Source organism: Alternaria alternata (assembly GCF_001642055.1).
Source record: "Alternaria alternata strain SRC1lrK2f unplaced genomic scaffold CC77scaffold_23, whole genome shotgun sequence".
Taxonomy (NCBI): domain Eukaryota; kingdom Fungi; phylum Ascomycota; class Dothideomycetes; order Pleosporales; family Pleosporaceae; genus Alternaria; species Alternaria alternata.
In genome coordinates, this window is record NW_017306212.1 from 208,661 (window position 1) to 220,778 (window position 12,118).

The window sequence follows — 12,118 nt, forward strand, 5'->3', positions numbered from 1 at the left end:
TGAGATAGCTCCTTGTTCTCAATGTGCGGTGACATAGTGGTCTCTGTTAGCTGCTTGCGACTTGCCACGTGGATGGTCTATCATAGTTGCTGATCCGGCCAACGCGCTAGTAGTGTTCTGTCGTAAGACTTCCATTATTGTTACTTCCTTCTCGATAACTACACCAATCCTCACATCACAGATATCCAGAGTTATCGAGTTATTCCATCGGTATCACGGTCGAAAACGGATGCCTTTGATCAAACCTCGAATACAGCACTTCATTGATTCTCCTACTCATGGCATACAACTTCAACTGCGACTTCATCATGACAGCAACTATTCCGACCTCCACTTTGACGCAGCCTACCCATAGGCCTCATGAATTTACAACTGCCAGTCCTTAACTTCCTGTTGAGTCGGCCAATATCTGAATTTGTCCCAACAGCCCTGGATAATTCTAAACCGTTCTAGACTTATAGGGAGACCAGTGAGGTCAGGGGCAGCGCGTTCCACAGAACTTGTTATCCGTTGCCACGCCCATGCATGTCCACTTAGTTGATTAACACTCTCTTCAAACGATCCGAACACCCCAATACAACGGCAGGCGTAACGATCCAAATATGCATGCACAATCTCGTGAAGGATTGTGGACAGACGGTCCATAGCTAAGCCATTCAGATGACCGTAGCTCGGTACTTTCTTGTCAACGTTAAAAGCACACATGCTGATCCAAGGCATGTCGGTACCATTGGTGCAGTATAAGCCGATTTCACCTGGCGTGTTTCTCCAATCCTCCCACTGGAAGTCCAGTTCCATCTGAACGTCCGACGGCGTAGTTGGGAAGAAAATCATTGAGAAGGTCTTGATCAGCAGCTTCATCTCATCTTGTGAGACTTGTCTTCCATCTGTCTTTGCTAGCCTCTTCAACAGGGCTTTGTCTGATTTATCCTCAACCAGTGATTTGAACAGATTGTGGGCTTGCCATTGTTCGGAGCTGAAATCATCAAAGCCCAGTTCCATCCTACGCTTGACCTCGTCACAAAGTCGAAAAGCATGGTGACCGGCCGTACGTAAGGATATGCGCGCTCGATATTGTGGCTTGATGATGTTGTTACATGAGTTTGTACATATTCCCTGTTTCTTACTGCCAAATCGTGCCCCAGGATTTCTCTTGTGATGATCTCGAATCATATCAATGAATTCCTCCGGTGTGCTAGGAGCAGGTTCGAGATTCTGTGGATCCACAAGCTTGTACATATGAGGGACTTTTCGGCACATTTTGGTTGTCTATGTTCCTGTTTAGAAAGGCTACCAGAATCACTGGTTGTGGTTTTCTCGCTACTCGCAACACTCTTGCGTGGCTACTCTTTATATTGCTCGGCCATAGAAGTCTTGTATGACATGAAACATTGCAATGCGTTTTAGGCATGTGAAATCAGCCTAGATTCATGAGACAATGCTGCACTCACTGGTTTGGACGAGTTTCGTGCGGGCGCTGTTTCATTAGGTAAATTTGGGACTGCGAATTCCTCCACTTCTGGCTGGGAAAGCCGTTCGCAGCCATGAATACACAAACCTGTCAGTCTCGGTTCCTCAAAATGTCACAAATCATGGTACGATACTTCACAGTACCTGGTGGAGGTAATACAGTAAGTTCGACATAACTGGATCACGTCCAGTAATAGTGAAAACGTGGCCAACAGTACTCGCAGCATTTCGGATCAACGCGGCTTCCTTATGCATCTCATCGCCATCTAAGCTGACAGCTTCTTTTGTCTCTTTCCAGTGGGCTAGATCTACATATCCTCTCAATCATGAATAATGGCCTCAACACGACACAAATTAAGCAAAAGATGAAATCTGTGAACGGCGAACCACTTCACAGACCTTGCGATCCCTTACTATGCTCTCCCATGTTCGTCCAACCAAGCCGCATCTTCTTCGTGGAAAGCTTAGTAAGAACAAGCATAGTAACCGATATAAGGTTAGGTATCCTACTATATGGAGCAAATAACCCCTAGTTCTGGAGATTCAATCCCATGAGCTTTATAGGCAGAGTCACATGCAATCAATCGCCTCTCAGCAGCAGGGGTAGGATGACTGAAGCGAAAGGAAATGACAAAAAATGCTTTGATGATAAGGGACAAAAAAAGCTTACTCTTTACTACCTTATCGGCCACTAAAATCTCCACCATGAGCGTAGATCAGAATGGCGTTGCTTCTCCGAATGACTTCTCAACACCCACTTTGTCCGGCACTGCCGATCTAACAGCTGTAGCTTCAGGCCGGTTGCCTTCAATAGAAGGCCTAATGACGGATCCCCAGAAAGACTTCTTCTACAAAAAGTCATTAAACCATTTGTTCTGCGGCCCATGTACCTGTGACAGTAACAAGTGCTCACAAGACTCTTACTTCAACTATCCATACTCTTGCGCTGCCATCGAACATCGTCGGGACCAGATACCTATTCTGCCAAATGAACAGCCCGAAATCATCGCCGATTCCGTGAATAGGCCATACGAGGCGCTCCATCTTGTCGACAGCGCAACCACATTTTTTAGTAGGCCATACAATCAAATGAATTCCGAGCAGCAAGTAGCTCTAAGAGACATGCGGGAGAATATGGAGGATCTTCTCAAGGAACTCGGCTCTCCTGATGCGAGAGTCACGTTTCCTTTCGGCAAGATGAGAAGACTATGCACGCAATTGTTATCCATCTTCTTTCTCGGAGCGAAAATTAAAATCGAATTTTTCTGGGATTTCGACGTCTGTGAGGAGAGGGGTTGGCTAGGATATACTCAGACAATACTTCGCGATGATCTGGTCTTTGAACGCATCACGATGCATCCCACGCAACAAACAGAAGTCACCTTACGGTCTCTCAACCGAACCAAGTCACTGGCGCTGCAACGTCTCTCTACATTAATGCACGAGCTGATCCATGCTGTGCTTAAGAGCCTATGTTGTCGGATGTGCAAGACTTCGTACAGTAATCTTGTTGACCATGGTCGCGCGTTTCAGAAGATGGCGATGGCTATTGAAGAGATATGTCCACAGCTGCTGGGATTGACGCTGGACCTTGGGAGGATAAATGGCATTTTTATGGATATGACGAATCAGGCAACTGGAAACAACCACCCGAGCATGCATGATTTGGAGGTCTACGGATTTGTGTGATCCTTGTGAGAAAAGATGGGCTTTGGTACAGCTAGCATAGAGGCCTAATATTGTCAGATGTGTTGTTGTTTGGGTCCGATGGATGTAAAATGCGCAGCAGGCGTCGTTGAGCTAAACAACTATCAGGTGTTTCATTCATATCTTGAGCGTTTGGTGCCTTCGACGATCAGCGCGCTTCAAATCTCAGATCGTTGTCCCAGCCCGAACATGTTCGACGAGCACTCTCTGAACTTCAACATCGGGTGGCACAGAATCCGCCTTCTCGCATGTGCCGCAAATGTAAGCTCGACGCCTACATACTGTATGCGCCTTGTCCGCAACGTACGTATATTGCATATCGGATCTGTTAGTCCGTGCTAACTCTGAACCGCCTCTACGAAGTTATAGTAGCTACGAAGCTGTGTGGATAGCGGATGCCTTCTTTACACGGCCTGTAAAGAACATGCTTAATTTAAGAAGGCGGTCATGAAACCATTCCATAAGGAGCGGAACAGGCTGGTCGAGAGGCCCTTGAGATGGACCGGATCAGGGAGTTGGACTTGCGCAGCTCTTATCCAGATGCTGAGCGGCTGGATGCTCTGCTACGGCTCATGATATAAGCATTCATGGGCGAAAGTGTTCGCAATTGTCCGATGCGATTCCATGGTACTTATCGACATGGGTGGTTCTCCCAAAAGGCTGTCAAGACGACTGAGGAAAGTGCTGAGTGACTGCTCGGAACTCCAGTCGATCTAGGCAGGTCGGAAGGTCTTCTGAGTAATGTCAGAGAAGGCAATGTGTAGGCGCAGACGTATGCTCTATGAGCGTTTGGGTTCATGTAGTCGCACATTTCCACATTGTTGTTTTGTCGAAGAGCCGTGCTGCATGTATAGCATCCGACTGTTGTTCCAGATCGGTGGAGGTATGCTGGAAGACTCGAGTCTTTGTGGTCTGGATCGATACGTATGGTTGGGAGACGGGGTTATAGCTATCGCTCGAGGTTCGATTGTGGTAGACTCGGTAGTCTGTTGTTTCCATCTCAAACCCTCCTCTCCTGCCTCTCCAGATACGCCCTCTCGTTCTCGCTCCCCTCAGCAACCCCCCTCAAAGTTGGCATGGCCGTCTCGACATACTGGTTCATAGTCTTCAACACCCTGGTAGGTGTCCGATACGCATTCGGCGGCCTCTTGCTGATATCGCTCAACCCAATATGCGGCACCTTTTTCTCCAAATCAGCCTGTGCCATGCTCCTCATAGGGCTGAACTGTTTCCAATACGGCTGCCGCTCGATGAAATCTTGATGGACCGCGCGCGTACGATCAACAGTGACCTGAAACCATTTTGTCCATTTCTTTTGTTTTGGGGAGACGGGTGGTGGGTCGAAGGGCATTGGTTTGGGTGGCGCTGACGGAGTGGACCGGTGGGTTTCAGCAGAGGTTCGGTTTAGGAGCTGGGAGGGGCGGAGAATTTCGTCGATGCCTGCTTTTTGGGGCATGTGGTCGGTTGACGCATCTTCTTGGTCTTCTTCGCCGGTGTAGTGGGATTGGGTGCTGGTGTTGTCTTCGGTGGCCGTAGATGTTTCGAGGGCGAAGCGAATGGGTGAGGCATCGAGAGCGCTCTGGGCGGAGGATTCGTGGCGGTAGATGGCGAAGGCGACGTTGTCTGCAGGATTCTGGTACTCATACTAAGACTGACATGAGTAATCGCTCAGAAGAAGCAGCCATGGTGTGCGAGGAAGACGTACCCGTAGACTCTGGTAGGTGCTGATTTCTCCAAAACCCTGCAGCACGCGGAATATCTCGCGACTCTCGGATAGGTTGGCAGGACGTGGTACTATGCGCAAGTGGATGGAGCGCAGTGCCAGCGCTCGGCGGGCAGACATGATGGTGGTTGTGGTTGTGTTTGGAGGTGGGACGGATGCGGCACGAATTTACTTGGGATCAGCGACAATCAAGTGGGTCACCAATTTACCAATGCTCAGGTTCACGGAACATGCGTCTCGTGGGAAACAGTGTGCTGGGTCGGGACGATAGTCACAGTAACAAGGTAGGGCGGAAGAGTAGTTTGCATCTTGATCAGATTTGTTATTACAAAGTATACGGGTGTACCAACAGCGCTAAGCCTGTCGCACCCTATAACGCCAGGCTCAACCCGCAGGGAGCTCTTCCAGCAAGATCAAGTGGTATAATGCGCCCGTAGTGACACCCCAAAAACGCCGTCGCTATGCATGTAACCAAAATCCAACTAAAACAAAAATTATGATGACGTCCTCTTGCATACGCCGTTGCCCTTGGACCGCTTTCGCATGCGCACAGGTCTGGTGACGCGAACGCAGCTGTCGCGACGGTCGCCTGCTCTCCATACTGGCATGCCGAAGAGTCCCTCAGCGGCTTGCGCGGGAGCGTCGTAGTCCATGTCGACGCCCTCGTCGTCTTTTGAAGGGACCAGTGGGCATGTAGATGTTGACGATGTGGAGCTTGTCCGCGACGACGGCTCGTTGACGGTGCATTGCTGCTCCTCCTCGATCATCTTGACCAGCTTGGAGAGATCGCGAGCGTGCGATGGGCTGCACTGCATGCGCGAGTTTTGTTGACGTTGCATCCTCAGGACGGAAGCTGCGACGCGCGAGTAGGTTGGTCGCGCCTGCTGTTCTTGCTTGGTGGACGGGGCGCACTCGTCATCGTCGCTCGCTGGAGTGAGGGGGCCAGGAGGATAGCAGCGGGTGTTGGTGTTGGTGTCGATGCGGAGGCTTTGCTGGTTGAGTTGCACGGCGAGGTCGCCCATGGTGCATGGTGGAGTGGGTGGCCGATTTGGCGAGTAATGCGGGTCCATGGCTGGTGACGTGGGCGACACATTCATGGCCGCCCGTTCGGCCTCGTAGAGTGAGTAGTCGGGAGACGACGCCGGGTCGAAGGAGAAGTCGCGAAACATGGCCATTGTGTTGGTTTGGCTGTGAAGACGAGAGTCGCAAATGTGATCCAAACAGTCCCAAATGACGGCGGCGAAGGATGCTATAAGGCGCTGCCCATGGCGTTCCGCGGCTTGGGGGCGCTCGACTAAGGCGAGACTAGGGCGCCGGGGCCAGGTTTACCGTGCTTCTGGTTAGCAGGCACTTGCCGTTGGCGCTGCACTCCTCATTCCTCAACCGCTCCACTCGAGTAGGATTAATATCCCGGCCTAGCTCATCGACTCATCTCCATTCCCTGGCTATACTCCTTTCTTATTGCGTGGCAGAAGTCCATCAGGAAACTATGGCATTTGCTGCAAATTGACGCAAGTCGTCAGGCGCCCCCAAACTGCCGTGTTTTCATCCTCACTCCCGGCTTACATGACGGCAGAAGTCAGGGCTGAGTGAGGGCAGCTGCAAGCGAACACCAAGGGCTGCCTTCTCGAAGCCTCCAAGCACACCTGCACAGCCCAAAAGCCCGCTGCACCTCCCATTCGACACTTGATTCGATGCCACAATCTCGACAAGGGATCGGCAAACATCGACTGGCTGCCGACTTTTCTCCCACAGTTCCACAATTGCGCAGTCTGCTGCGTCTAGTCCTCGATCCAGAAGGACAGGCAGAACGTGCAAAGACGCCGCTTCTTGATAGTGGATCTTGACTTTTCCCGGAAACCCCCAGCGTCGAACTACGTGTCGAGCTATCGTTATTCCCATGCCTTGCGTCGCTAGAGCTGCTCACTATCGCCGCTGGGCGCACTCAACGAACCGATCGGCGTTGTTAGATGGCTTCAGCTGTAGGGAGCACCTGGTAATAACACGTAGTGTACACATGACCCTTAGTACCCCACGCACACTGCTTCGAAGTTTGAACAATGGGTCATCCACACGTTTGGTGAAACCACGTGCCGGGACATGCCACGACTGATCATCGCTCTAGCAACTCGCTACTGCTTTTTGTCTTGTTCTCTCCTATCGCAAGGCTCCTTTTTCTTATTCCCTATATCCAATATTCCGAACCGTAGGGACCATGGCGCTAAAAGAGCCTTGGGTAGTATCCGCCTCGACGTTACATGCGAATAATTCCCTAATTTCGGCCCTTCGTCCTTGGGGGGCATTCGCCACCGTGTGGATCCACCCCAGATGCGGAATGGGACCCTTGATGGTTCGATTGGGGATCAGGGTGCTCTCCCGTCAGACGTGGCTGACTCTTGCATTAACCCAGCGAAGCCACAGTTTGAGGTACCCGAAGCTCTGGGGGGCGACGCTTGTGATTGGCCACCGTTTGGCTGACAACCCGACAGCGGAAGACATTTTAGGCCTCCACCGGAATGAGCGTTCCTGTTTGAGCTGCAACCCCCAATTTCGCACCCTCCTGAATCTTGGATCTACTCCGACTTCCCCGTTAGTAACAGTCCCTGCGTCGGTCAATGCAACGAATCATGAGCATCGTGTTCTAGCCATAGCTTGATTATGTATCTCACAGTCTTCTTCTAGACTACTACAGTACAGCATGTGACGGTGAATCGCTCTGTCCGAGCTGACCAAAACCACGTTCGACAATCTCACTTCTCAAACTTGAGACTGTCTCATCCGGTGAACATTGCAAATCAAGGTACTGGCCCTAGAGCCATACGTCTTACTATCGCTAAACAGCTACTTAGATGATCTTCAACGGAATATACCATATACCATTTCGCCGACTTTACTTCCATCGGTTTAAGATTTCTTAGATGTAGTTGGATCGAGAGATACAGTCATCCAATTGGAGCATCGGCGTGTGATACAATCCTTTCCTGCCGACTACTATCTCCTCAGATTCTTCTGCCTTAGCCCGGCGTCGCCGATGCCTGCCGTGATCGGGGGCTGAACGAACCCATCGCAACTGGCCTATGGCAGGGACTCGTGTACTGTATGAGGGCATGGACAAGCTGTGAAGTATGGTTGCGGTACTAACCTGCTGAAACAAGGCCATTAGAGACAGTTTTGGATGCACCAGCTGTGAATGTCACTAGGAAACTAGCAGTGCCGTCCTCGGACTCCCCGAGAGCGAGCGTTCAATCAGACGAAGCTGAAGACGTTCCTGAACGCTGGATGTACCATACGGTCTTACTGGATCGCCAAATCTTACTCTATACTACGCCTGTTGCATACGTCGGGCATCCCGATCGAAGAATACGGTCCAGTGTGTGTGTGTGTGTGTAGGAAAATGATACAAAGAGAGCACATCTGGTACGCTGTTTCTGCCTGTCTTATACATCATTAGATAGCATGATCTGCTATCACCGATAGACAACGGGCATCTTCTCATAGTGCTATAGTACTACGATACCATAACGCCATCTCTCACTAGAGCTCCTCTTCGTGCCAGCAAATTCGCACACCAATCCAAAGATGGGCGGCGTACCCTTGCTTATCGTCTTCTAAGATTTCTCAACCGCAGTCATTACCGCAGGTCATCTTAACGTACTGCGTCGACGTGCAGAGTACTTCACTTGATGTGTATGACCTAGGCAACCAAGCACACTGCGCCTTTATGAGAGTCTCAGGATTGACAACCTCCAATCTCATTCATATCGGATACAGAAGATAGTAGTCATGTTGTCTCTCCCTGAAGAAAGTGACATGGCAGCTTGTGGGCAACACTTGTTATCAAAATCGAAGGGTATCATTACTAAAGCTATACAGGCGGTCTAAAAAAAGGTCGTAATCTAATGCTGCACAATCATACAATACTCGATACACATCTTTCCTCGTCATCCCTACTCAACAGTCCTTATCGTCATCTTCTCTCCTCCTCCTCCTCCTCCTCCTCCTCCTCCTCCTCTAATCCCTGTAATTCCTAACCCTACCCCACTCGCACACCCGCCACCGTTCATTCCAAAAACCTCCAAATCATGCACACTAGGCAACCGTCCACTCCCCTCACAATCCCTCAGCAGACTAGGAAACCTCCCCATGTCTACCGTCCCTCCTAAAACTACAGTAGCAACCTGCTCAATCTTCTTCGCCAGCATCTGCCACGCGCGTCCATGGCCTAGCGGTCCGATACAAGAATCGTGCATCGAGCAAGAACGACACGTGTATGCTTTGAGAAACGCGTGACACATCTCATGGAGGAGAGTCCCAAGACGGTTGTGCAGACGTGTTGATATTTGCTGTTGTTGCCGTCGCTGTATGGTAGGGTCGAGACTATCGTGATGACCGAGATTCTGGTATTGAAAGCACCCGCGGTACAGCACCGGATGTAAAAGCACCTGTGTCCCGACTAACGGGTTGTAAAAACTCTTGCCAAAACACTCGGTCTGTCTTGCATCCAGATAGCTGAACCCCGCGCTTAACGTCTTGTTATGCGGCGGTACTTGATCCGAGAAGAAAATGCGGTTCAGATGCGTAAAAAGGTCGCTTAGTTGACTTGTCGAGAGGGAGCTTCGGAGATCAGGTGACGTGATGTGCGGATGCCAGGTCGCTATCAGGCTGCGGAGGTGGTGTACAGATGGCGTGGGGCGTGCGGATGGATGCAGATACGTTGCGTCCAGCCAAGCGATGTGATGCCGTACTAATGTCATTGTTTCGTAGGTGCCATGGAATCTGAGTGTGAGTTGCGGTCCGAGACCGATTGTCTTTTTGTCATTCTGGTAGGAAAACGACCGGTTGTGCTTGGATTGTGTCTGTGAGGGTCGGTTCCGCCGGTCTTCTATCGTGCCATGGGAGGCTAGAGTGCTGATTTTGTAGAGTTTGGGGGCGCATTCGTCGCAGGTACAAGGGAGGTCTGCTTCTTCAACTGCATTCTTCAGCGAGGCGAGGTCTTTCGGGAGAGTGAAGTTGATGTCATCGTGAGGCGTTGTCGTTGGTGCGGTTCGACCGAGGATGCGGTCTTCAATGAAGGACAACTTTGGGTCCAGGGCAAACAGCGGCTCGAGAAATGGTAACAGGTTGTGCCATCTAGATGCGCCATGGCATGTCCTTCCTTCCTCTAATTGGTCACCAAGTCGTCTCACATCCTCTTTCTTCTGCTGCTTTCCACTGCCAAGAATCAACCTTGCGATGCGCCGGATAGGATGGATCCGTCTTCTTCTCTTCTCCTTCTTCGTAGCAGTATTATTACTGGCATTGTGCGTTTCAAGAACAGGAGGATTCCCCATGGGGCTGAAGTATTAAAACTGGGCTATAAAATCGGCATGTTCTGGAAAAGGAAGAAAGAATTTGAAATTCGGGCCATTGGGAGACGTGACAGCCGTTATGGGGGACATGTTTAACCGAACAGTGAGGCGGTAAGAGATTGAAGGATTCCGATTTACACAGGGGTTGCTATCTCGCGATACAAGGCATGCCGCGCACAGACTGTCAGGGTGGTCTGAGGATCGAGACGAGGGTTGGGCATGCCAGATGATGCCGATACAAAGCAGGCAGGTTTGGAGACTGCCTGAATCCGGGATATCGTGAACATATTTTCCTGCATGTCGACGCACGCAAGGCTATGTTTAGTCTTGCCGATTATCGCGAGCACGCGCGTCCAAAGTCGAATGGGTATCTCGGGAATCCTGCCTGGTTGTGACAGTGTTGCACAAGGGCCACGGTCCGAATGCTAGAGTGTGGCTGTTGATCTCTTGCCGCCACGTGGCGCAGTTTGGGGTGTGCATCGCAACGTTTTCAGGGTCTTCAAGGTTCCGCTTATCCGACCCCTGCGTGTGAAACGTCGCGCACGCGCACCCGGACATGCGGCATCTCTTCGAGTGAGTCATGTAGCGTGAATGGCGCTCTTGTATCCGGTTTCTTGTGCATCGTCTCCTAGCACAGAGATCCTCTGTCGTCATGGCCGCTGTCACGATGCTGCGTTACCGGTTGTTGCTTTCTTCAGAGGACATCTCAATGGACTGGCTGGTTATGACGATGCATTCGTTCGTGGTCTCTGTCTTTGCAGCTGCAAGGATGGAATTCCAGACAGGCATCGCACCCAGATAGCAAAGGTAGATCCTTGATGTACTGGACTTACTTCAACTCGCAATATCCCTTCATATTTTCCATGCCAAACAATTCAGGCCACTTGGTCATTGCACATCCAACGAATGTGTCATCAAGGTTTATCTCTTCAAGCTTCCTGTCCCTTGCAATCTCCCGAGAGAAATTCTTCGTCGCCAAACAGGCACGAGCAACGATCCAAGTCGATATTCATACTCATCATTTTGGAGCTGACCTGTTCCATCTTCTGAACCAGCGTCTACCAGGCATCACCATGGCCGATCTGGCAGCATATTTGACAGTCGTCCAGGAAGGTAAAGGCATGGCAGAGCTCATGAATCCACGTGGAAGACAACCTCGCGTTCGTACACTGTGATCTTTAGGGAGGGCATACTGTTGCAACCAGGAGATCGCAATGGGATCTAAGTCGGTCCGGTGGCCGTGTCAGTCGGTGAGAGGCCTGGTAAGTCCCAGAACTTTGCCTCCACCATTTCTTGATTCATCTTCGCCTGGCCATGCGAAAGCGACTCCTAAAGCTGTAACGAGATTCACGTTCCGGTTGATGTGAGGATATTGTGTCGAACAGCGAAATATTTTCGCTCGTACAAGGAGGGCTTTTTGCATCGCTACTAAGATTCGTGTGTCACCCGTCACGAACGGTGTGTATGTGCAACAACACCTATGATTTGGGGTCTCTGAAATGAACCACGGAACGCTCCAGTACAGCCAAAGGTTCTCTGTGCACCGTCATTGAGTTGATCAAGAAACCAAACAAAACATCCCTATATCAGCCAGACTTACTATGAGGATTTGGGTTTTGTTTCAGATACCTACATGTTTTTGAACTTAAGTTTTGAGATAAATACAGAAGCTAAGACTGTATCTCCAGCTGATTCCACCACATATGCAAAGTACTGTGATGTCTAAAAAATACAGTGATAACAGGGACACCCAGGAGGGTCGAAAACCAGGGGTATAATCTCCACGAACTCCATGCCTCGCTTGAACGCCAGACTTTTATGACCCGAGTAGGTGCGTATGTAATTAGAAACAAGCTGAAGAACCTCCAGA

General features: G+C 50.4%; 5 protein-coding genes across 5 annotated transcripts; 1 reads left to right on the forward strand and 4 right to left on the reverse strand.

Annotated features, from left to right (window-relative positions):
* Positions 1-15: 15 nt before the first annotated feature.
* CC77DRAFT_1078699 (hypothetical protein) lies at positions 16-1,338 on the reverse strand. Its single transcript, XM_018529292.1, has one exon. It carries the CDS (start codon positions 1,258-1,260, stop codon positions 367-369), a length of 894 nt encoding a protein of 297 aa, XP_018381378.1. The 5' UTR covers positions 1,261-1,338; the 3' UTR covers positions 16-366.
* Positions 1,339-2,175: 837 nt separating this feature from the next.
* On the forward strand, positions 2,176-3,159 carry CC77DRAFT_1065528 (hypothetical protein; the record flags this gene model as incomplete). Its single annotated transcript, XM_018528820.1, has 1 exon — positions 2,176-3,159. The coding sequence occupies one exon, from the start codon at positions 2,176-2,178 to the stop codon at positions 3,157-3,159; it is 984 nt and encodes a 327-aa protein (XP_018381379.1).
* A 923-nt stretch (positions 3,160-4,082) lies between these two features.
* Positions 4,083-5,207, reverse strand: CC77DRAFT_408194 (hypothetical protein). The gene is made up of 2 exons (XM_018531596.1): positions 4,883-5,207; positions 4,083-4,822 (listed from the first exon to the last, which is right to left on the reverse strand). Exons 1-2 carry the CDS (start codon positions 5,018-5,020, stop codon positions 4,178-4,180), a joined length of 783 nt encoding a protein of 260 aa, XP_018381380.1. The 5' UTR covers positions 5,021-5,207; the 3' UTR covers positions 4,083-4,177.
* Positions 5,208-5,394: 187 nt separating this feature from the next.
* CC77DRAFT_1065530 (hypothetical protein) lies at positions 5,395-6,069 on the reverse strand (the record flags this gene model as incomplete). Its single annotated transcript, XM_018528821.1, has 1 exon — positions 5,395-6,069. The coding sequence occupies one exon, from the start codon at positions 6,067-6,069 to the stop codon at positions 5,395-5,397; it is 675 nt and encodes a 224-aa protein (XP_018381381.1).
* Positions 6,070-8,652: 2,583 nt separating this feature from the next.
* On the reverse strand, positions 8,653-10,230 carry CC77DRAFT_1034488 (hypothetical protein; the record flags this gene model as incomplete). Its single annotated transcript, XM_018526874.1, has 2 exons — positions 8,653-8,765; positions 9,015-10,230. The coding sequence occupies 2 exons, from the start codon at positions 10,228-10,230 to the stop codon at positions 8,653-8,655; spliced, it is 1,329 nt and encodes a 442-aa protein (XP_018381382.1).
* Between the last annotated feature and the right edge of the window lie 1,888 nt (positions 10,231-12,118).